Source organism: Drosophila eugracilis, unplaced genomic scaffold (assembly GCF_018153835.1).
Source record: "Drosophila eugracilis isolate 14026-0451.02 unplaced genomic scaffold, ASM1815383v1 contig_1897, whole genome shotgun sequence".
Taxonomy (NCBI): Eukaryota; Metazoa; Arthropoda; class Insecta; order Diptera; family Drosophilidae; genus Drosophila; species Drosophila eugracilis.
Window position 1 is genome coordinate 2,206,090 of NW_024572751.1, and position 23,442 is coordinate 2,229,531.

The 23,442-nt window shown below is 41.0% G+C and overlaps 7 protein-coding genes across 7 annotated transcripts; 5 read left to right on the top strand and 2 right to left on the bottom strand.

Moving 5' to 3' along the window:
- The first annotated feature begins 339 nt into the window (after positions 1-339).
- LOC108113204 (protein D2) lies at positions 340-1,471 on the top strand. The gene is given in 3 exon segments (XM_017223741.2): positions 340-578; positions 903-1,145; positions 1,147-1,471. Coding segments are annotated over 3 exon segments (609 nt in total). The 5' UTR covers positions 340-449; the 3' UTR covers positions 1,384-1,471.
- Positions 1,472-1,529: 58 nt separating this feature from the next.
- On the bottom strand, positions 1,530-2,245 carry LOC108113235 (probable small nuclear ribonucleoprotein Sm D2). Its single transcript, XM_017223781.2, has 2 exons — positions 2,098-2,245; positions 1,530-1,967 (listed from the first exon to the last, which is right to left on the bottom strand). Coding segments are annotated over exons 1-2 (360 nt in total). The 5' UTR covers positions 2,100-2,245; the 3' UTR covers positions 1,530-1,609.
- Positions 2,246-2,467: 222 nt separating this feature from the next.
- On the top strand, positions 2,468-3,850 carry LOC108113161 (tRNA:m(4)X modification enzyme TRM13 homolog). The gene has a single exon (XM_017223679.2). The coding sequence runs from the start codon at positions 2,514-2,516 to the stop codon at positions 3,843-3,845; it is 1,332 nt and encodes a 443-aa protein (XP_017079168.1). The 5' UTR covers positions 2,468-2,513; the 3' UTR covers positions 3,846-3,850.
- Positions 3,851-5,166: 1,316 nt separating this feature from the next.
- LOC108103004 (nuclear receptor subfamily 2 group E member 1) lies at positions 5,167-6,282 on the top strand. Its single transcript, XM_017223728.2, has 2 exons — positions 5,167-5,791; positions 6,008-6,282. The coding sequence occupies exons 1-2, from the start codon at positions 5,167-5,169 to the stop codon at positions 6,217-6,219; spliced, it is 837 nt and encodes a 278-aa protein (XP_017079217.2). The 3' UTR covers positions 6,220-6,282.
- A 223-nt stretch (positions 6,283-6,505) lies between these two features.
- On the bottom strand, positions 6,506-6,846 carry LOC108103011 (ductus ejaculatorius peptide 99B). The gene is made up of 2 exons (XM_017208338.2): positions 6,714-6,846; positions 6,506-6,662 (listed from the first exon to the last, which is right to left on the bottom strand). Exons 1-2 carry the CDS (start codon positions 6,814-6,816, stop codon positions 6,604-6,606), a joined length of 162 nt encoding a protein of 53 aa, XP_017063827.1. The 5' UTR covers positions 6,817-6,846; the 3' UTR covers positions 6,506-6,603.
- Positions 6,847-10,700: 3,854 nt separating this feature from the next.
- On the top strand, positions 10,701-11,794 carry LOC108109617 (nuclear receptor subfamily 2 group E member 1-like). Its single transcript, XM_017218182.2, has 2 exons — positions 10,701-11,325; positions 11,547-11,794. Exons 1-2 carry the CDS (start codon positions 10,701-10,703, stop codon positions 11,756-11,758), a joined length of 837 nt encoding a protein of 278 aa, XP_017073671.2. The 3' UTR covers positions 11,759-11,794.
- Positions 11,795-14,205: 2,411 nt separating this feature from the next.
- On the top strand, positions 14,206-22,766 carry LOC108109619 (serine/threonine-protein kinase PAK 1). The gene is given in 9 exon segments (XM_041817806.1): positions 14,206-14,650; positions 18,179-18,428; positions 18,514-18,668; positions 19,693-19,858; positions 19,919-20,506; positions 21,358-21,681; positions 21,684-22,093; positions 22,217-22,430; positions 22,496-22,766. Coding segments are annotated over 8 exon segments (2,100 nt in total). The 5' UTR covers positions 14,206-14,650; positions 18,179-18,274; the 3' UTR covers positions 22,585-22,766.
- Positions 22,767-23,442: the final 676 nt, after the last annotated feature.

Genomic DNA, 23,442 nt, shown 5'->3' on the forward strand with positions numbered 1-23,442 from the left:
GATCCTGATCAAGATATATACTTTTGGGTGCAAGCCTTCTATCTGTTACTCTTTTAACGAATCTAGTATACCCTTTTACTCTACGAGTAACGGGTATAATTATACCATAACATTTTAATTTGAATGTCAGTTACCTATTTTTAACCAGCAATTAGTATAATTAATCACAGAATCACAAATTTTTTTTTAGAATTTGCAGCTGATTGCATTCATTTTCTGTGAAGCCTAGCTTTAAACAAAGATATCAAAGTCATCGTTAATTAGTGTGCTGAGAATGTTTTTTCAAATGCTTTATAAAACAAAAAGCTTTCAGCTTCGCTTTTAAAGTATGGCATCACGGCAAACTGGTTTCAGTTGCTGACAGACCTTGTTCCAGAGCAGACCAGATCTTTATTACTTCGGAGTTTGCTAAAGTTCTTATCGTCTACGGAATAGTTTCTGAAAGAAAGATGCTTTTGTTTTCATTAACATTGATTAGCTGCCTGCTGGCCGTCCAAGCTGGCACCGTGGAGGAAGTTTTCACTTCGCATCAGGTGGTTCCCGATGTCATTCCAGAGCCACCAAACCAGTTATTAAAGGTGGGTTTATAAAACTATACAAGTATCTTACGTTACATAAGAAGTGTTAAATTTGTGTCGAAATTTGGAAATCCCCCCTTGACAATGATGCCTCTTTTTTAGGCAGATGTTAAAAGTCGTTGTTTCTATAAGGATAGTTCAGTCTTATAAAAGTGTTTCAACTTTGTTTGGAGGTACAAGCCGGAATTGTTTATTAAATATATGTATATAAACTTCATTCGGAATTAAAATTCATATAGAAGCCAGCAATGCAAAAACCACAACCGTGAAACACCATTTAAATTGCTACTAACTGATATACCTTAAAATTCTCTCTGATCAAAGGTCACGTACAGCAACAACCTTGTAGCCAAAGATGGAGTGGAGCTTACGCCCACGCAGGTTAAGGATCAGCCGAACGTGGAGTGGGAAGCCCAGCCTGGGGAATACTATACACTCATCATGACCGATCCCGATGCACCCAGCCGTGCAGAACCCAAGTTCCGTGAGTTCAAGCACTGGGTGCTGGTCAACATCGCCGGCAATGACTTGTCCAGCGGTGAGGCGATCGCCGAATATATTGGCTCCGGGTCCACCACAAGGAACGGGACTCCATCGCTATGTCTTCTTGCTGTACAAACAGTCTGGTAAACTTGAGTTCGATGAGGATCGCGTAAGTAACAAATCCCGTAAGGATCGACCAAAATTCAGTGCCGCCAAGTTTGCCAAAAAGTATCAACTGGGCAATCCTATAGCTGGAACCTTCTACCAAGCCCAATATGACGACCATGTGCCTAAACTGCACAAACAACTTTCGGAAAATTAATCTGGTTTTTTTTTTGAAATTTTATACGGATTACCAATCCATTAATAACTACATCAGAATATAAATAAATTACTTTTATACATAAAAAGCTTTTTTTCGGGATGAAAACTCAAACTTACACTCCATTTAGATCCAAAGGCTGGATGTTCTTGACAAAAGTAATCGAATTGTGGATTTATTGACTGCAATTGGTGGTAATTATACTGAACGTTATTGCTAAGGTAGACTATTTCCCGGCCGCCGTGGCTAGGGGATTTCTGAGTACCAGAATGACGGAGTCGCCGCGAAGGAACATCTTAGATATAAAGCGATCTTTGTTCACGGGCTTCACCTTCTTCTTGCCCTTTCCTGTGCGCGGCAGCTCCGTCCACATCTCCTTCACGTTTTCCAGGACCATGTTGCAGTGGCGGTCGAAGGCCTTTACTCTCCCCAGAAGCTTCTTGTTGTTGCGGCAGTTGATGAGGACCTGGGTGTTGTTCTTCACGGATTGTGTGAGCACGGACAGCGGCCCTGTGTTGAACTCCTCCTCCTCCTGGCGCGCCAGCTCCTCTGGAGTCAGTTCAGATTTAGGTTTCACAAGAGCCCTGCAAAAGAAACATTTAAATCACAAAATTGCAATACGAGTGTCCAACCTACAATCCAAAATGCCGGCGCACATGTTTCAAGCCGTATTCCCATTACCGATTGGTTGCCCATCACTTTTACAATACTTACATGGCGGATCGTAGTTATGGTTGGTTAAATGCAGTGGACAATCTTTTTATTAAGCCTTTCAGTTGTTATTTTGCGTTTATTTTCGACAAAAAAAATTATAAAGCGGCTTCTTTATTTTGCAGTGTTACCAGACGGCGAATGCAATAAAACCTCGTTTTCGAACTTAACTATCGCTTAAATATTTGATTGCGATTATTTTCGAAGATTTTAGATTTGCGAGATTACACGATTACTTACTCTATACTTTTTATAATTCTAATCAATACAAAATAAAAGTTCAAATTACGCGGCGGAAAAACCCATTTTGGGAAGTTTTGTCAACCAATAACAATGGTATTATTTTTTCGCCAAGTCTTGGTCATACTGACGCGCACGAGTTGCGAATTGGGAGAAATTCATTTCGAAAAACGTAACGAATGGAACCCAAGAAACAGAAGATGACTGATGCAGACAAAGAAGAAGCACATAAGACCACCACCTGCTCTTACTGGGTGCCACGGAAGAAGCGCCGCTGCAAGATGACGGCTAACAAGGGTAGCTTGTTTTGCGGCGCCCATGCCCCACCCACAGTTGCCCCAACGATATCAGATGACAAATCTGGCAAAGATTCCTTCCAAGAACGTATTTCCTGCCCGCTGGATCCAAAACATACCGTCTTCAAAAAAAAACTAGCTAAACACTTGACCATTTGCAATGCACGAGATCAGGAAAGCTCACTGCCTTACATTGTAAAAGGAGTTAATTCAGGAGAAGATTTGGAAGAACCACTCGAAGACCTGGAGAAACTTAACCAAATAAAGCTACATGAGCTGACGGATGAAGAATTTTACGGTGTGATCGGCAAAGTAAAAGATCTGTATGACAAGCACATTAATTTAAGCATAAAGGAAATGCAGTTAGAGCATGAATCCCTCAAGGAAGAATTGAATCGCAAGGATTACGGACAAGAAACTCTACGCCAGCTTGCCCAAGCCTCCAGCTTGCTGGGAATCTTGGAGAAAGACCAACAGTTCACGGATCACACGAGCTATGTGGAGTTCGGTGCCGGAAAGGGACAACTAGCCTATTACTTAGCCACCGTTTTGGAGACTCAGCAATTAACTCACTCCCAGGTAATCCTCATCGACCGGATGTCCCTTCGTCACAAAAAGGACAATAAGGTAACCAATAAGGAGCTGGTGCAGCGTATCCGGGCGGATATCGCCGATCTAAAGCTCAACGCTTTGCCAGAGCTGAATAAAACTCAACGAACGGTTGCTATTTCGAAGCATCTCTGTGGAGCAGCAACAGATTTAACACTGAGATGTATGTTAGATGATGGAGTTGCCGGAACGGACTACGTGCTCATCGCCCTATGCTGCCATCATCGCTGCTCCTGGCGCTCTTATGTAGGACGATCGTTCCTGCAACAATCTGGGATTGGACCTCGGGAGTTCGCTATCCTAACTAAAATGGTCAGTTGGGCCGTTTGTGGCACAGGCTTAAGTCGTGAGCGTCGCAAGGCTATGGAACAGTCGGACAACCAACCCACGGAGACGAATACCCAGCGACTAAGTCGCGAAGAGAGGGAAAAAATTGGTCAGCAGTGCAAGCGGGTTTTAGACTACGGACGACTAGAGCACCTGCGATCGCACGGATACCAAGCAGAGCTAAAGTTTTACGTTACGAGGGATGTGACTCTGGAAAACGTAGTCCTGGTTGCCAGACCATACATCTCGAAAAACGAAGGTCAAAATAAATGCAGTTAACATTAGTTCAAAGAATTTTTTAACTGAATAATTAAATATTAAATCAGTCAACTTTAAATTGATTTAAAGGAGTTCGGAAAATGGGTGATACTTTTTACTTACATGAATGATGTATGATCGCTATAATTTTTTAATTATAGGTAGAGTCGTATAGGGCCAATTTCAATGTTGGTAGTGGCACGTTTTAAGTTCAATTCTAATTAAAGTAAATCTTCTTATTTTTGACCAGGGACTCAGTTATCGATTTCTCCAACACAGAGAGAAGAAATTCGAAATTATATCGCCTTTCAGGATAGGTTATGTTAACGATATCAACGCTGAAATTGACCATTATTTTCAAGTCCGTGATGCTATTATACTATATTAGTATATTTTGAAACTCGTTTAAAAATAAGGCCAAAAATTAGACCAAATTTTGTCCCAGTATAGTAATTTTTCCTTTGCAGGTTAGTCAATGTTAATGAATTCAAAAAAGTTTGTTTAATTGATAGATAGAATATAAATAAGCTTCCTAGCATCTGCTTCCATTTATATTTAATTAATCAATTTTACTAACGCCACCTTTCGTTTGAAAAAGTAACTGACGTTGAAAACACTGCCGTTCTGAGGGCGTTCCGTTTAAATTTGAAAGATTTGTAAATGTATTTAAAAATAATTAATACCCGTTATTGGTAGACTAAGAGGGTATACTAGATATGTTAAAAAGTATGTAACGAGTAGAAGGAAGCGTTCCCGACCCTATAGAGCCATCGATTAAGCGATGTCCGTCTGTCCGTGGTGGAATATGAACCTGGTATTCTTATGTTTACCCCAAATGTCAGTGGAAAACGACCTCAACGCGGACATCTCGAGTGCCAAGCGGGCGTCCAATCACAGAGCAAAACAATAATTGTTTACAAATTGTTAACACGCTCCCGAATAGCAGTAGATGATTGTCACTTTTGACGCACCACGCCCCCTTCCAGGACGTCTCGGACAAACAAAAATCCTCAATTCACGCTTTGGCACAATGCAGTCCTACACTTGAGAAAATGTCTATGAACGCGAATCTGAAACTGCCTTCCCCTTTCAACTCCCAGTTAGTTTAAGCCCAATTTAAATTCTTCGTAGAAATCATAGAAAAGCACCATAATTATGAAAAAGTAATCAATTGTTAAACATTTTCTAACTGAGATAAATATTTTAGTTTTGATATTAAAACCTCAAAGTTTCTCTTGGTGTAACTAGTTTGCATATCATTTGCGTGATAGGACATATAAAACCGCCAATATCCGGAAGGACCTGATTCAGTCCGAAACGACTCTCATTGGCAGAGGTGACCATGTCCAACTTCAGTGCCTGCGCGGTGTGTGGCGATCAGAGTTCCGGGAAACACTACGGCGTAGCCTGTTGCGACGGATGCTCGTGCTTCTTCAAGCGAAGCGTGCGGCGTGGCAGTAGCTACGCCTGCATCGCCCTTGCTGGGAACTGTGTTGTGGACAAGGCCAGAAGGAACTGGTGTCCTTCGTGCCGCTTTCAGCGGTGTCTGGCTGTGGGAATGAACTCCGCCGCCGTTCAGGAGGAGCGGGGTCCGCGCAACCAGCAGGTTGCTCTGTACAGGAGCACTAGAAGACATCTTCCGCCATCGGTGTCTGCACCATCCCCAACACCACACTCCCAGACATTTCACTTTCAGATTCTGGCCCAGATCCTCGTCACATGCCTGCGACAGGCGAAGGCCAATGAGCAGTTCACGCTTCTGGAACGCTGCCAGCAGGACGCTATCCTGCAGGTGGTGTGGAGCGAAATCTTCGTCCTGCGAGCCTCCCACTGGTCGCTGGACATCAGCGCCCTGATCGAGGGCTGTGGCGACGAGCAGCTCAAGCGCCTCATCTTTGAAGCCCACCAAATGAAGGCGGACGTGCTGGAATTAAATTTCCTGGAGTCGTTAATCTTGTCCAGAAAAGGTAAGATTTGCCTAATCTGGGTATTCTGAAAATAAATTATTTTAAGTTCAAAGACATTGGTATCCAAAAAAGAAAACATTTATTGGTGTTAACTAGTTTGAAATCATTGTTCCTGTTCCTTTAAGGATAAGAAATCTGTCAACGTTTAAATCTTCCCAAAGAACATTTTTTTACAATATCTGATCTATTTATATATTATAGTATTATATTTTACAGAATTAGCCATCAGTGCGGAATACGCCATCATCCTGGGAAGACACTCCAACGCCGCCCTGGTTTCCTTAGCCCGTTACACCCTGCAGCGATCCAATTATTTGCGATTTGGCCAGCTCCTCCTTGGTCTGAGGCAACTCTGCCTGAAGCGGTTCGACTGCGCATTGTCTTGTATGTTTCGCACAGTTGTTAGTGACATTTTAAAAACACTTTAAGTTTAAAATAAACAAACCTGAGACACATCCACTGAAGGCATTTACCCGGATCGAGAATTAGGAGCTCAATAGTGAGCTTCAACTTCGCTAAAAATCATTCATAGTAGATCAATGGATACTGAATCCTTGAAAATACAAAGTTTGCACGCCACAGTTGTTCTTGGTTTGTGGGTGTTAATATGGCCGTTGATCGTGAAATCCTAATGCTTATTGATACATAGTTTTAAACGAATGCAGCAAACCCCTTTACTCTACGAGTAAACCAATAAAAAGTGTAAACCAAAAATGCATTTAAAGTGTTTAATTCAAATTGGATAGCTCCATGAAACCGATTCAGAAGATCCTAAATCGGTTACTGGGTAACATCAATTATTTTCAATTCAATTATTTTCGGCACTTTCCACCCCAGGCAGGTCCCAAATTAAGTCTGCACCATCTTTCACCTGGAAAAATAATTTATAAAACGAGATCTACTTTTAAGTGATAAGACTTACGATCCTTTTGAGCTTGTATCCATTCGGGATCACTTCGGTTCTGGGAGAGGGCCATTCCCAGGAAGCAAACAAGGACGAAAAGGAAAACCAACAGTATCTTCATTGTGGGATAATATTGTGCCGATGTGAAACAATTTCTCTCTTTATATATCACGGCAGTAAGTGGTTAAATGTCTGAATTATTCCTTGACATGCCTAACGTTCCAAGTTAATAGGACTAACATTTTTATTACAAAAATCCGTGAGTCTCAAAAAATTAAAATGGCGGTACAAGTCTTGGCATTGATATAAGTTTTCCATTGAGTTTAATGTACAAAAATTAGAATCTGGTCACGAAACTTGCGTGGGAATCATTGCTTTGCATTGCATTGTTGTCAGCCAAAATCCGAGTAGTTGGTAGGTCTATTTTATTACTCAGTAAATAAGAACTTGATTTGGGGTATAATTTCAATTGCACATCGAGTAGAATTTCTATGTCTTTAAAATTAAAGGTCTAAAGGTCATTATGGACTAGGATCGGATCTAGAACGACAAAGAAACTCCGAGAAATCATTACAATGGTGTCTAGTCGAAAAAGTAAAAGCAAAGACCAATCAATCAGATCATAAGTGAAATCAAGACAAAATCAAGATGATTACGTTCAATGATATGAGAACAAAGAGCCTTCAGGCCAGGCATACCTTGTAATACATACACATGGGGTTGAGCGCGAGTTGCCTCAAGGAGGTCTCTAAGCTCCGAAGAACACATAAGAATAAATTATATCAAATTTTCTTTCAGAGAAGGAGTACTGTTTTAGATAGTCATCTCTGAACAACCTGAGCACTTGCACAGTAACCGCATTAAGAGGAACATCAGAAGGAATACGGGTCCCTTAGGACTTCTCTTGCTCTCTTATCTGCACCCCGGTTACTACTTATAATAATAATACCAAGTAAGCAACTGATCGATAATATTGATTGCGTTAACTATTTTTTTTAACCAATCACGACTCTGAACTATCAACAATTGGAAATAGGAGGTTTATGAGATATCCGTTACAGTGCTAACCATTTTTAAAATGACTTTACATTGGGCGTGGCTCAGAGCTGCGCTGGAAACTTTATATTTTTAGCTTCTTTTAGTTTCTGAGATCTCAGTGTCGAAAGTTATTAGCATTTTGTGAGCGTTAGGTGGCAACAGGAGGAATCTCAAGAATCCATGCCTGTGTTCGGTCAGACAGACATGGACATGGCTAAATCGACTCGAATATTGATCCTGATCAAGAATTTATATTATATACATTATTAAGACGGAAACTCTTTCTTCTTCCTGGTAAAGATGAATAGAACTTTACGTTGGCATTACTGTTCATGCCTGAACGACACTTGCAAATAGTGCAATTATGACGCACTACGTCCATTTTATCGTCGACTAAATCGACCATCAGAGCAGTTCATTCGATTAACCATGGAACATTTTCGCACCACGTTTACTCTTAAATTTTCTTTCTGTGAAGCTATGTAAAGTTATTGGTCTATTCGTATAGAATAGACGCTTGACCATTTGGAAGACAACATTCGCCGTGTTATTGCCGACATGCGGCCACAAATGTTGGGAAAATGGTCATATGCCAAAAATCACAATTATTCGAATTAAAAAGATTCATTTATTCATTAATTATGCCATGACATGACTAACAATATAAAAAAACTTGTGTAAATCAATTAAAAAATATAACTATTTTCCATTTGTTTAATACAAATCCGTGAGTCCACAAAAATAAAAATTACCATTTTAAAGGCGTTTTGTTTAATTTTCACGTTTCTGTTTTTCGGGAGCCTGATTTCAAAAAAGTCAATCAGGTGTAACCGAAATGTGCTCTACATCTGGTTAAAAATTCGATTACCCAAATGATTGACCAAATGATTTTTAAATAAAGCTCTGGTAAATCTATCGGTCCATCGGTCAAAGATATACCATATTATTCAGCTTATAACATCAACCGGTTTAATAAATTGATTTGTTTTCATTGTTATAAGCTAGCCATATGAGGCTTTATAACCTAACTCCTTCCTAGCTCTAAACCTACAAGCGAGTCGAACATTGATCTTGATCATAAATATAAATACGTAGATTTTGTGGATCATTCGAATTTTCGGGTTTATATAAGTCTAATTTTAATTTTATGATCCGGGCTTTCGTTAAGGCTAGGTCCAAACTATTTTCATATCCAAATTTGCACACTGTTTCTGATATATAATATACTAGTTAGAGTTTAACTAACCAAACCATTATAATTACGCTTGTCTAATCATAAAGCGCCATCTCCGGGTACAAGATTGATTACGAAATCGATTAACAAATTATCGTTTTTTTAACCTTATTATCGTCGGAATACTCAACGGTACATGTCCTTCCTGGTTATTAAATACATACGATTGTCTCCCCCATCCTTGAGCTGCTGGGAACATTTTTTGGGCAACTCTCCGGGAACTCCTTACTGGGTCTGTAATTGCGACAGAACTTGGCATTCACGTTGTTCTTGAATTTTGGCTATTGCCTGAATCTTCCCCGTTTCCGTCCTCAAGGAACCCTCTCCAATCACAAAACCCTGATACTTGAGGAATCTAAAGCAGAACTTAGATTTGTGTAGCCGATCGTGAGGTTGGCGTTTTGCAACCTCGGTAAGTATCCGCATATGTTCCTTAAACGTTTTCGAAATAATCAAAAGGTCGTCTAGGTACACAAAGACGTTGCTCCTGACCTTTTTTAACGCGACTCCAGTTGCTCCCGTTTCCGTCAGTCCTGGCTTTGCCACCGTTTGAGACGACTCCCCGTTCTTCGACTAGGATTTTTTACGGTTTATGTTGTCATATGTGATCAATTTTTCATCACCAGTGACTAACCCGATCCAGAAATGAGTCGAGTTTATTACGGTGCAACAAAGATTCGCAGATTGATGCACGGTCGAAAAGGTTTTTTTGGATAACTCATGAGGCACCCATACATTGAGCTTTTTCGTTAAATTTTTCGATTTTAAAAGCCTATTTCCGTGCTTAGTTGCATCTCCTCTGTAATAGTCACATGACGATCTCGATCCACTATTTCCATGATTTTATCCGTATCAACGGTCACTGGTCGTCCGGAAGGCTTATCAAAATTGCCTCTTCGGAATCGCCTAAACCACTGTTCGGCGGTTTGAATCAATAATCTGTCTGCGAGATTCCGCAGCAGTTTTTCCCTGTGCAAAAAGCTGTAGAAAAGCTTATATCTCGGTAACTATAAAGTAAGAAATATTTACCAAAAAGAAAATTCGGAAAAATTATTAGCTATTTGTTACGAACTTTGTTATGATGGCCCCAATGCGAATTGTTAGGGTATACTAGATTCGTTAAAAAGTGTGTAACAAGTAGAAGGAAGCGTTTCCGACCCTATAAAGCCATCGATTAAGCGATGTCCGTCTGTCCGTGGTGGAATATGAAGCTGGTATTCTTATGTTTACCCCAAATGTCAGTGGAAAACGACCTCAACGCGGACATCTCGAGTGCCAAGCGGGCGTCCAATCACAGAGCAAAACAATAATTGTTTACAAATTGTTAACACGCTCCCGAATAGCAGTAGGTGATTGTCACTTTTGACGCACCACGCCCACTGCCAGGACGTCTCGGACAAACAAAAATCCTCAAATCACGCTTTGGCACAATGCAGTCCTACACTTGAGAAAATGTCTATGAACGCGAATCTGAAACTGTCTTCCCCTTTCAACTCCCAGTTAGTTTAACCCCAATTTAAATTCTTCGTAGAAAAGCACCACAATTATGAAAAAGTAATTGTTAAACATTTTCTAACTGAGATAAATATTTTAGTTTTGATATTAAAACCCCAAAGAGCTTTCTCTTGGTGTAACTAGTTTGCATATCATTTGCGTGAATAGGACATATAAAACCGCCAATATCCGGAAGGACCTGATTCAGTCCGAAACGACTCTCATTGGCAGAGGTGACCATGACCAGCTTCAGTGCATGCGCGGTGTGTGGCGATCAGAGTTCCGGGAAACACTACGGCGTAGCCTGTTGCGACGGATGCTCGTGCTTCTTCAAGCGAAGCGTGCGGCGTGGCAGTAGCTACGCCTGCATCGCCCTTGCTGGCAACTGTGTTGTGGACAAGGCCAGAAGGAACTGGTGTCCTTCGTGCCGCTTTCAGCGGTGTCTGGCCGTGGGAATGAACTCCGCCGCCGTTCAGGAGGAGCGGGGTCCGCGCAACCAGCAGGTTGCTCTGTACAGGAGCACTAGAAGACATCTTCCGCCATCGGTGTCTGCACCATCCCCAACACCACACTCCCAGACTTTTCACTTTCAGATTCTGGCCCAGATCCTCGTCACATGCCTGCGACAGGCGAAGGTCAATGAGCAGTTCACGCTCCTGGAACGCTGCCAGCAGGACGCTATCCTTCAGGTGGTGTGGAGCGAAATCTTCGTCCTGCGAGCCTCCCACTGGTCGCTGGACATCAGCGCCCTGATCGAGGGCTGTGGCGACGAGCAGCTCAAGCGCCTCATCTTTGAAGCCCACCAACTGAAGGCGGACGTGCTGGAATTAAATTTCCTGGAGTCGTTAATCTTGTGCAGAAAAGGTAAGATTTGCCTAGTCTGGGTATTCTGAAAACAAATTATTTTAAGTTCGAAGACATTGGTATCCAAAAAAGAAAACATTTAGTGTTTTGGTGTTAACTAGTTTGAAAACATTGTTCCTGTTCCTTTAAGGATAATAAATCTGTCAACGTTTAAATCTTCCCAAAGAACATTTTTTTACAATATCTGATCTATTTATATATTATAGTATTATATTTTACAGAATTAGCCATCAGTGCGGAATACGCCATCATCCTGGGAAGCCACTCCAACGCCGCCCTGGTTTCCTTAGCCCGTTACACCCTGCAGCGATCCAATTATTTGCGATTTGGCCAGCTCCTCCTTGGTCTGAGGCAACTCTGCCTCAAGCGGTTCGACTGCGCATTGTCTTGTATGTTTCGCACAGTTGTTAGTGACATTTTAAAAACACTTTAAGATTAAGATAAACAAACCTGAGACACATCCACTTAAGGCATTTACCCGGATCGAGAATTAGTAGCTCAATAGTGAGCTTCAACTTCGCTAAAAACCATTCATACTAGATCAATGGATACTGAATCCTTGAAAATACAAAGTTTGCACGCCACATGTTCTTGGTTTGTGGGCGTTATGTGGGCGTTGTGCTTATTTCCCCTTTAATCTTCCGAGATGTCAGCGTTTATATGAAAGGTTCTTGATTCTAACGCTAATTGTTACATAGTTTTTAACAAATGCAGCAAACCCCTTTACTCTACGAGTAAACCAATAAAAAATGTAAGCCAAAAATTCATTTAAAGTGTTTAATTCAAATTGTATAGCTCAATGGAAACCGATTCAGAAGATCCTAAATCGGTTACTGGGTAACATCAATTGTACACATTTATTTTCGACACCTTGAAGAGAAATCAGATCCGGGATTTGGATGGTTGCACCATTTTTTAACTGGAAAATTAATTTATAAAACGAGACGAAACGCCTGAACAACGCTTGCAAATAGTGCAATTTTTCAGCGGGGTCTGGCCAATTGAATTGAACTCTTTGTCCTAAGAGCCTCCTACTGGTCAAGCGCCTCATCTTCGAGGCCCATCAACTGAAGGCGGACGTGCTGGAATTAAATTTTCTGGAGTCGTTAGTTCTGTGCAGAAAAGGTAAGAATCTGGGTATTCTAAAAATAAATTATTTTAAGTTCGAAGGCATTGGTATCCAAAAAAGTAAACATTTTTATACCCGTTTTTCGTAGAGTATATTAGATTCGTTGAAAAGTATGTAACAGGTAGAAGGAATCTATAAAGTATATATATTCTTGATCAAGATCAATAGCGAAGTCGATTAAGCCATGAAAGTAGTCTCGACCATAGTAGATACGAGGATCAGATTAAGCTAAAGTTCTTGAGGTTCCTAAGCGCATGTGTTCAGATAGCCCATTCTAAGGTCATAAATCATGGAACACTAAAATCTTGTAATTCTTAATAACTATTACAGCTAGAAAGTTAAGACTAAGTATGTATAATCTTAAGATTCCAGCGCATTTTATACTGGTGTTGTTATCCAGCCACACCCACACTTACGCCCACCAAGCTCGAAAGACGGTTTTGTGGAAAAGCTGATATCTCGGTAACTATAAATGTCAGAAAGTTCGGATTGAAAATGTAGATTTTGAAGATGCTTGGGGCATCTTGCGATTTGTTTTTTCCCATCTAGCCACGTTTACAAAACCCCAAAAAAACCAAAAATACAAAAATCTTGGACCTAGAGAGCTAGAAAATTGTTATTACGAATACGTATTTGAGATCCACTGACTACTTTTTTGTATTATAGTGAATGTCTTCGTTTGAATCAGCATAACATATTTTTATCAATATCTATCGATTTACCAAAGATTTTTTTAAATCGGAACCATTTCTTTCTATTTATGAAGAAATGTAGGTTATACATCACTATCAGTTACTCAACATGCTTTCTCTGACAATAGGTGGCACTTTGTGCATTTCCACTAGCTAACTGAATATTTTAAAATTGTGTAAAACAGTAACGGGTATCTTACAGTCGCGGTACTCTACTATAGCGTTTCTTCTTGTTTGATGTAAGCTAGTTTGAAAACATTGTGCCTGTCTTAAGAAATCTGTAAACGGCGTTAGCTTCCCAACAAACATATTTTTATAATATCTTATCGCTCTTCTCCTTGGTCTGAGGCAAATCTTCCTCAAGCGATTTGATTGCGCATTGTCTTGTATGTTTCGCACAGTTATTAATGGCATACTAAAAACACTTGAAGCTTAAGTCAAAATAAACCTGACTCATGCTTAAATTAACCGCCCTGGGAATATTCTGCCAGACTACAAGGTTGATAGACTGGCAACTTCTCGATAACTTGACCATCGATAGTTGATAAAACGATACGTTAAAATATACTTAGGTCCAACAGAGCATAAACCTTGGAAATACTTGTCACTTTTAACATTCCACGGTCTTCTGCTTATATCTTAATGTTTTAAAAAATATATTACCTTTTCAATTAGAAACTAAATTCTAAAGACCCATCCTCCGTTCTTATATTCTTATTTATAAACTGTAATAATTCCTAAAGTTGCTACGTACTTTTACGACGATGAAAGTCAAATCAAGCCCAGTATTCTACATACATCACATGTAGAGTAACAAAATTTTAACAAAAGTTGTTAGGTACCGCCGTTAGGATAACCGGATAAGAAGTAAAAAGGATTTTAAATTCAGAAAAGAATTCCCTACTTCATTTAAAGCTGTCGTGCTATATAAGAAACAAATTTACAAGTGACCCTATTAAAAATACCAAAAATTTAAAAGCACTCGATGCATAATGTAACTCGCGAATCGAAATGAAGCCACCGCTCTTGGTAGCTATCGATATATTGATATATTTTTGCCATCGCTAGAGTGTCTGCTGCGGTCTTCTTTCTAAATTTATTTTCTTGATTTTAACAAAGCCTTGAATAATGTAAACTAATTAGTTTGGTATCCATGGGTCCCAAATGCGCGCGCGTTGCCTAGAAAGCTGAAAAGCGAATCAGTTTTCGTGCGGATATAAGCTTTGCTGGCTTTTCTTCCTGCTGCTTGTGCTTCTCGTCCGACGGCCATTAATGACACACACCAGAGAAAACGGGAAAACAATTCAGCGTGTGTGTGTATGGTGTAGTGTAGTGTATGTGCGGTAAATTGTTGTAAGCTCGGAAAACTCGAAGAATTCAGTGGGAACAGGAAAGGAAAAGTGAGCTCCAGTTGAGGCCTTACATCGCAAACATTTCTTCGACTGCAAGCGGCGTACAGGGTGAACCGTGCACAAGAAAAGAAGTCAAGGCATATGTACCTGCAGTGAGTTCAAGTGGTATGAGAGAGTTGATGAAGGGGAAGGGGGCAGGTGGGAAGCGGGTCGGGCGAGGGAGTTTCATTCATAAAAAGAGAGTGCACCGTTAGTCCAATTGGTCTGGCTTCCAATACACATACACGCGCACAGGCTGAGGAGGTTGCACACATTGATTTTTCCAACTCATATGTATGTATATGTGTGTGGATTAAAGAAAAACGTTTCAAGTGGTTTTCATGCCACATTATTTGGGATTAACGCATTGCTGCTCCCGATTTTCCAGCATAAAAATACAGCACGAAAATGTCAACAAGCTACCCCAACCACCCGCCTTTACCTTCTGTTCTTGGGAACAAACACACGTGACAAAAGCAAAGACGACATTTACATAAAGCACTAACAACTAACAACATTTCGCAGTCGATTTGGCATTTAACAGTTTAGAGTCTTAACGGCACATGTCCAGTGCTCCACCTCCACCCCACGTACCTCCTCATGGAAAAACATACATATTTGCTTAGAACGGTCACAGGTAAAAGCGGAAGGGATGCGGGGAGGCGGACACCGAAGGGAACTAAAAAAGAGGAATATAAAAGGCATAACATTTCCGCCTGCTGCTTTCGGCTGGCGTCCGCAACCAAAATAGACAACGTCGCATCGGCATAGTCGCCGTCGCCAGCGCTTATGCGTGGCAAGTCGCAATGTTTGATAAGTTATTAAACCGGAAACAAGATTACGAAAAAGTCCTTTATGATATATTTATATATCTTTAGTCACAAATCGATGAAAATTCAAATGGATCAAATAAAAATCTCCAAGCCCTTGTCTAAAATTACACGTAAATAGCATTTGTATTAAAAAGATCATCTGGTATAAATTTTATCACTGTTCCTGTGGCGCTTTAAATCCCTCTTCTGAACAACCCGAAATTTAAGTCAACTTGCACTTCATTTCAAACTATGTAGAAATGAAGTTCTTGCCTAATAATAGAAATATAGAGATATACTAGATAAATATAGAGATATGCTAAAAACAGTATTTTGAACTAAAAAACAGCAGATGCAACAGTAAATACAAATTTCTCATATTAAAGGAAAATTTTCAGACTATCGCATATTCATGCTCCGCATAAACATGGCGAAGATGTCTGCATGTGCTTATGGCTTCTTTCAGCTTTTGGAACAAGCGCCACGTTTGCGTTGCTGTTGCTGCAACATGCACCTAGGTCTGCGCCACTTTGAACGTCCTCTCCCCGCGCTCTAGCCCCGTTCGTCTTGCAACCCCTGTCACTAATTTAAATGCCGCAAGTGTTGTCGAGTTTCCTGTGCCTACGATGTGTGTTTTGCTCATTAGGGAATAATAATTTGGCATTGCGCCTGCAGAAGGAAAAAAATGTTTTATTGATTTTACCTGAAGTTCGACCGACAATAAAATCAAACTATATGCGGTACACCGTTAACCCAATTCTGGGCACCCACACGCTCCCGGAAGGTTTGTTGTTGCTTGATCTAAAAACGAATTCTCACCTATGTATGTATGTACATACATATATACATATGTATAGATCTCTCGGCAAGCAGCCAACAAACCTACAAATACCAATAAATCTGATAGTACAGATATACAGTTGCGGTCAAGATTATATCACATATAATTTAGGTTTTGTTGTGGTATCATTGATAGGAAATTTAAATTTAAATTTAATATTGATCAACGGTACATTAATTTTCCTAACTTTCCGTAAGGGTCAGTTCTAAATCACAAGAATAAATGTTTTTGCTATCCGGTGGTGAATACAATCTTTGGAGAAATAACACGCGATTGAGGAGAGACTTGTAATGACTAACATTAAATTAAAATGTAATGGCATAGTCATAGCTTTGTGAACATCTTTGTCATGGGTAATTCACTTATTGATTCACTGGTTAACCTCTCGTATCTATAAGAACTTATTATTGGCAATTTGAAAGAGATATTCCTGTAAACATAAAAGTATATGATAAAAGGAATATTGCTAAGATATCTCAATTATTATCTTGACTTCAGCTGTTAATACTGCATGTTGTTGTTTGTCCAGAGTTTTCACACTTCTCCTTTGCCAACCCCCTCACCTCTAGTTAGTTGCATTTACTCTTGACGCCTCACGTTGATAAATGAATCATAAAAGCAGCGCAGTCGACGTCGCCGGCAAAAGCAGACAGGCGCCAAAGTTGCCTTGCTCTCTGTGTCGCTCTCTTCCATATTACCACTTAACCACTCTCACACTCCTTTCCCCTCTCTGGTCATATGTTTGGCTGCGTTGCCGCCCACTGGAGTGTGTTTATGCTCCTCTTGTTGTTTTTGTCCCCGCCGTTTAGTTTCCTCTTTCGTGTTCCTGTAATTCGAAATGCGTGAGTTGTTTTGTTTTTGTTGCGAGTACTAATCGAAGCCACTTTTGTTATTTGAACAAATTATTTATGGCTCTCGATCGGTGACGTGGGCGGGAGAACAGCAAAGAAAGAGAGAGAGGTACCGTTAATATCGCTGAAGTGTGTTCCAAGTGGTACAGTGGTTTCGCCTTAACTGCAACTTCACAAAAATTTGTATATGCACTCTATGACCAGATAAAAATTAAACACAATTTTATATTAGTTTTCATTTTTTAAGGTCAATATATTTATATATTATGCAGCCACCGATTCAGTTTCTTTTAGCATTGTTAATTTCAATAATCAATACTGACTTCAAAAAAAATATGTTTAAAACCACTGTATAGTGCGCCCTCTCGCGCTTTGTGCTCTCCGCGACCCGTTCTCTTAGAACGATATGTGTGTTGTTTGTTGCCTTTTGCCGGCTGCTCTAGTGGCAGTGACACTCGAGGGTGAGAGACACACACCGACGGAGCAACTGAGCAAGGCCCCACAGTCCGATTTAGTTCGCCGGACGGCCCATATTGATAAATTTATAATTGCGGCTACATCTCTCCTCTCCTGCAACATCTCTGGGGTATAGTGTGTGTGGGTGTTTTATTTTTTCTAATATTTAAAAACAGCAAAACAAAATGCTTTTTGCATGCCAAAAAAATTGAGAGCACACAATTTTGACGTGATCTTCAAGAAGATCGCTTAAAAAAGAATAATAAAGTGCCAAAGTTGTATAATTTTGTGCAGAATTCTGTGAAACTCACCAAGACAAAGTGTTCGTGAAATATATGTAAACAATCTATCTTTTGTCGTTGTATGACAAATTTCCAATGTTGTGGAACCATATGACGCGATTGCATTAGGGCGGGGAGTGAAAAACAAGAGGAAATATACAGTAAGATAAGCTGCGGTACACTTTTTCGCGATAGATAACAAGAGGTTGGAACCCCTGGAAATACCCCAAACATTAAATCATTTTTGTAGAGTTCCCGGTTACGAATTCGTTTAGTGAAATCAACGTTTTTAAGAAATTCTAATTCAAATTAATTCTCTTAATTTTTTTCAGAAATATTTTTTTTTTTTTGTGTTTTTATTTTATTTTTAATATTGATCTTTTTCTCTCACTCTCAACAGCTGTTTTCTGGCCTTAGAACAGCTGTGCATAAGGGAGCACTCGGTGGAGAAATCAAGAGCTAACCAGAAGAGCCAAAGGCACTAAAAGTCGAAGCCATGTCCAGCGAGGAAGACAAACCGCCGGCGCCGCCCGTGCGTCTCACTAGCAATCGAGGCGGCATCGAACGATCCGCCGGAGGAGGAGTGGGCGTCGGGGGCGGAGGACTGGGAGGCGGCGATGTACCTCCCGACATGCGTCCGCTGCCCAAGGGTGAGTACGAAACGATTAGTTGAAAACGGTGTGTGGAGACCGCTGGTACGCTCAACAATGTGCTTCTTTCTTTTCCCCCCAAAAGAACCTGACGACTCCGACCGGAAGAAAAAGACGCTAAAGAGCAAGATCAAGGGATCGAAGCCCTCGCACACGGACTCAAAGCCAAACATCTCCTATCCTACGAACTTTGAGCACACGGTCCACGTGGGATTCGATGCTGTCACCGGCGAGTTTACCGTGAGTTCTCTATTATTCTCATCTACGGACACCTTTAATCGTGTTTGCCTCGCCATTATGTTTACGGTTTGCTGTCTAAGAATAGCAAGTCGGAAATCTTCGGTTCTCACTGCATATGCCCTCCATTTGATAAGCTTTCTTGAAAAATTGATATGCAAAAAACACAGTCACCAGCATACGACTTTAAGTTTCGTTTGCAAACTAGCCCATTTTTGTCGTTTTTGGGTGATAGGGTTATGTATATAGTAGCTTATTACTCAATGAACGCCATAGTCGAGTGTCTCGATAATAAATAATTTTTTGGCGATTAATCACATTTGTATGTGGGTCAGATTTAAAGGTTTTATCTTTATACCAATTCTAAAGATTTTTGAACAAGATTTTGTTTTCAAAAACATATTTTCGGATAACGAAAACAATACATTTTAACAAATGAAACGACCCGTTCACTCAAAAACGTTCTTATTATTTCTGCTTTCGTTTTGACGCTCTTAAAAATATATATTACACTGTACTTTTTCTGTACATACAATCTGTTGTCTATATCATACTCTCGCGAAACGTGCTCTATATCAATTTCTATTATTATTCAAGCTGCCAATGAAAGTAAGTAAACTCCACGACTAACTCTTCGGAACTTGCCTTCATTAGTTTCTCAATAACGTCTCATTGTGCTCCTCTGTCCATTTTGTTGACTCGGTGTTTGTTTCAAGTTCGATCGTTATTACTCATAGTTTGAATTTCGTTTGTTACGATCGGTCCTTTCTTAACTTAGTACTCTCGTTATATTCCAACACTAAACCATACAACATTACACCAACACATGCCGTCTAGAATTCGTAGTTGAAATGCCCTTAGTCGCTGGCTTTTCATCATCTCCCCCCCAATCAGAATTATTGGCCGTGCATTGATGTGCCCTAAATCCAAGAATTTAACTTAACCCACGCCTACTAGATGTACTCCATTCGCTATGAAATGTGCTGGGAAATTCATACTAATAAAACCACCTGTTGCATTTTTCCAGGGCATGCCAGAGGCATGGGCGCGACTGCTGATGAACTCGAACATCAGCAAACAGGAGCAGAAGAAGAATCCCCAGGCCGTGCTCGATGTGCTCAAGTGGTTCGACAACACTACCAAACAGCGGCCAAGTTCCAAGTACATGACAAATGCCATTACGACGCATTCAGGTAGGCCACCCTGTTCATTTTATGGTCAAGGATTGGAATTTAAATGCTTACGTTTTTTAGGCTCCTCGCTTAGTCGTGTCAGCAGCAGCAGTCCGAGCAGCACCCCTACTGACTCGGAGCTGCATGGCTCCAATAGCGGTGGCAACCTGATCGGCGTACAGTTGGGCAGCATGACTCTGGGACCCAATGCCAACAACGTAGCGGTGGCTGGCCAAATCCTTGGCAACCACTACCAACAGCAGCAGCACCTCCTTCAGCAGCAGCAACAATTGCACCAGAACCACAACCAGCATCACATGGGCATAAGTCAGTCGCACTCGTACAACTTTGTCGGTCACACGACCTCCGCATCCACATCGCAACATTCATCCGCCAACGAGGACGATATGCTGGGACCTCAGCATCCGAATCCGCAGCAGCCGCCTCCACCCCCGGTGGCTTCTAGGCCGGAGCGCACGAAATCTATCTACACGCGGCCAATTGAAGATCTGCAGCCAGCCATCATACCTATGCCAGCAGCACCAGCGACAACCCCCACAACGCCACTGCAAAATCATAGGACGCAAGGGGGTATAACAGCGCCAGTAGGATCACAGATGCTCCACAACAATGCTACGACGACGCTGGATAAGAACAAGAATAATGCAAGTGAGTACCGATCCGGGATTTGTGGGTCATAGTCTAATTGCATCTACCTAATCAAGAGCTAAGGCAGCATGTCATGTGAAAGCTATTATCGGCAAAAATCTAGCTGATAATTAGTAACTTCCAATCCGTACTCACACAAACTATTTGTCTATTTTATTTCCAATTATGAAGCAAAGAGTTTTGTTTTTTATATAGCTAATGAAATGATATGCTGTCAGGGCTAAAGGCTTTGATGTGTCGTTGATAGCTTTTCTATGTTGCCTCTTTTAAAAACTATACACTTTTTGTGGTGATAATGCTAATGAAGATTTAATGAATGTGTATTTTGGTATTTGTATCGCCTCTCTGTGTTCTGTTCTGTTTTGTTCCGCTTCTAATTGCTGCTAAAAAAAAAAAATTAAACAACGCAATAAAAGAAACAACTGCAACGACGCCAGCTCCAACGTCCCCAACAACCACAAAAACAACAGCAGAAACAGAAGGCACCGATGCAACATCAACATCAACTCTTTTGTCTGCTACTAATCCTAGTTGTTCTACTACTCCTACTACTGCTCCTGCTCCAGCTGCATCTCGTGGTAGTCTCGTCGAGACAGAAACAGCGCCAGCTACCACTGCAGCAGCAACAGCAGCTACAACAACAACGACTAATCACCATTCCTCTGCTTCCTCCTTTTCATCATTTCCATCGTTCCACGACGACGATGCCACACACCACGCCCTGCCAACGATCCATTGTCCCACGCCGACGTCTTCCACTCGAAACTCTACGGTTCCGCTTCCCGTCGCGGTTCCCCTACCGCCTATCATCACGCCCGCTTCGCCCACACCCGCCTCCGTTGGATTAACAGATCTGTACACAACGGAACCAACGGTAGGCCAGGTGGCAGCCGCTGCTCCTCCGCCAGCGGCTGGCAACCAAATAGCTGTGCCCCAGGCGGCTGTAGGTGCTGCTGTCACGCCCAACACCCGGGCAGCCAACGCCAAGAAGAAAAAGATGTCCGACGAGGAGATCCTGGAGAAACTGCGCACCATCGTTTCCGTGGGCGACCCAAATCGAAAGTACACCAAGATGGAAAAAATTGGACAGGGAGCCTCTGGTACCGTGTATACGGCTATAGAATCGTCTACGGGCATGGAGGTGGCCATCAAGCAGATGAACCTGTCACAGCAGCCCAAAAAGAGCTGATCATCAACGAGATCTTGGTGATGCGGGAGAACAAGCATCCTAATGTGGTCAACTACCTTGACAGTTACTTGGTGTCTGAGGAGCTGTGGGTGGTTATGGAGTACCTGCCTGGCGGCTCACTTACCGACGTAGTGACCGAGACCTGTATGGACGAAGGCCAGATCGCAGCCGTCTGCCGAGAGGTTCTGCAAGCCCTGGAATTCCTGCACGCCAACCAGGTCATCCATCGCGACATCAAGAGTGATAACATCCTGCTGGGCCTCGACGGCTCTGTCAAACTGACTGATTTCGGTTTCTGTGCGCAAATATCGCCGGAGCAATCCAAACGCACAACGATGGTCGGTACTCCCTACTGGATGGCGCCCGAGGTGGTCACCCGGAAACAGTACGGACCAAAGGTGAGAGTATTTAAAAATTTTTGGATTTATCTGAAGATCACTCAAAATAAGTTTAGCTGCTAGTTTTCAATCTGATTATTACTGTTGTGACGTAGTAAACATAACAACAATATTCCCATGCAGGTGGATCTGTGGTCGCTAGGGATCATGGCCATTGAAATGGTTGAGGGCGAACCGCCGTACTTGAATGAGAATCCGCTAAAAGCCTTGTACCTCATTGCCACTAATGGCAAACCCGAGATTAAAGAAAAAGACAAGCTGTCCGCAGCATTTCAGGATTTCCTCGACCAGTGTCTGGAGGTGGAGGTAGAGCGGCGAGCCAGTGCATTGGACTTGCTGAAAGGTGAGTCGGTTATTTCACCTGCTAGCCAAAATCGAAATAAATTCTTCTACTCATTCAATTGAAGCATCCCTTCCTGAAACTGGCCCGTCCATTGGCCAGTCTGACGCCTTTGATCATGGCCGCAAAGGAGGCAACCAAGGGCAACTGATTGACAACCAAGAAGAAACCGCTCATTTAACCATTACTAATGAATTACTACTGCAGAAAACAACAAGAACAGCAACAACCACAATAGCAACAATAACAGTTATGCATATGAACAGATGATGAATTATTAATGATTATGATTACTATTATTAATTATTTATATAAACGTATTATATACACACATATTATTATATTATATCTATTCTAACGAGACAAACAGCAAAACTAAGAAAAGCTGCATACGGCAAACAAGAGACACGCGTAGTTCAATTTCCACAAATCAGTTCTCTGTTTTTTTATATAAAAACAAAAAGATCGATCGATCAGACGTTGCTTTGACCACCACCACCACATCATCGAAACATGTTTCCAACATTTGTTATACCAAAACATAAATTTTAATTTGTATAGACCCAAAATTTGTATCGAGCATTGTGAATGCTTTTCAAATTGTAAGCTAATGATCATCTAAATAGAAAGAACAAAAACATTTACAACTTAATAATTGTCAACATTAAAACATTACAATTGGTAACATTTGCATTTAAAAGAAATGAAAATATACATATGTACGAATTCTTGCAATGTATAAAAGCACTTAATTTCATTTACTTTGTCAATACATTTCTATAAGAAAGCTTAAAGAATAATTATGTATGAGAGTATGAACTTTGGAACGCTGTTACTAACCTTATGACTTCGAGTATTATCGCTGATTTTAGTAAAAGTTTCATTTAGTTCATAAACCGCTTTATTTAATAAAAATATATTTTTATATGATTTTAAAATTTTGTTTTGTTCTCGCTTGATGTTTTTAGTTGCTTTTCCTCCCGAATCCGACTGGATTATCGTCGTCCTT

What these genes read in the sequence shown, in the direction of transcription:
- LOC108113161 (XM_017223679.2), top strand. Translation starts at nt 2,514, where the DNA reads ATGGAACCCAAGAAACAGAAGATGACTGATGCAGACAAAGAAGAAGCA.
- LOC108103004 (XM_017223728.2), top strand. Translation starts at nt 5,167, where the DNA reads ATGTCCAACTTCAGTGCCTGCGCGGTGTGTGGCGATCAGAGTTCCGGG. An exon ending in GTTAATCTTGTCCAGAAAAG is followed by an intron (nt 5,792 to 6,007) that starts GTAAGATTTGCC and finishes TATATTTTACAG; the next exon opens with AATTAGCCATCAGTGCGGAA.
- LOC108103011 (XM_017208338.2), bottom strand. Translation starts at nt 6,816, where the DNA reads ATGAAGATACTGTTGGTTTTCCTTTTCGTCCTTGTTTGCTTCCTGGGA. An exon ending in GATACAAGCTCAAAAGGATC is followed by an intron (nt 6,663 to 6,713) that starts GTAAGTCTTATC and finishes TTATTTTTCCAG; the next exon opens with GTGAAAGATGGTGCAGACTT.
- LOC108109617 (XM_017218182.2), top strand. Translation starts at nt 10,701, where the DNA reads ATGACCAGCTTCAGTGCATGCGCGGTGTGTGGCGATCAGAGTTCCGGG. An exon ending in GTTAATCTTGTGCAGAAAAG is followed by an intron (nt 11,326 to 11,546) that starts GTAAGATTTGCC and finishes TATATTTTACAG; the next exon opens with AATTAGCCATCAGTGCGGAA.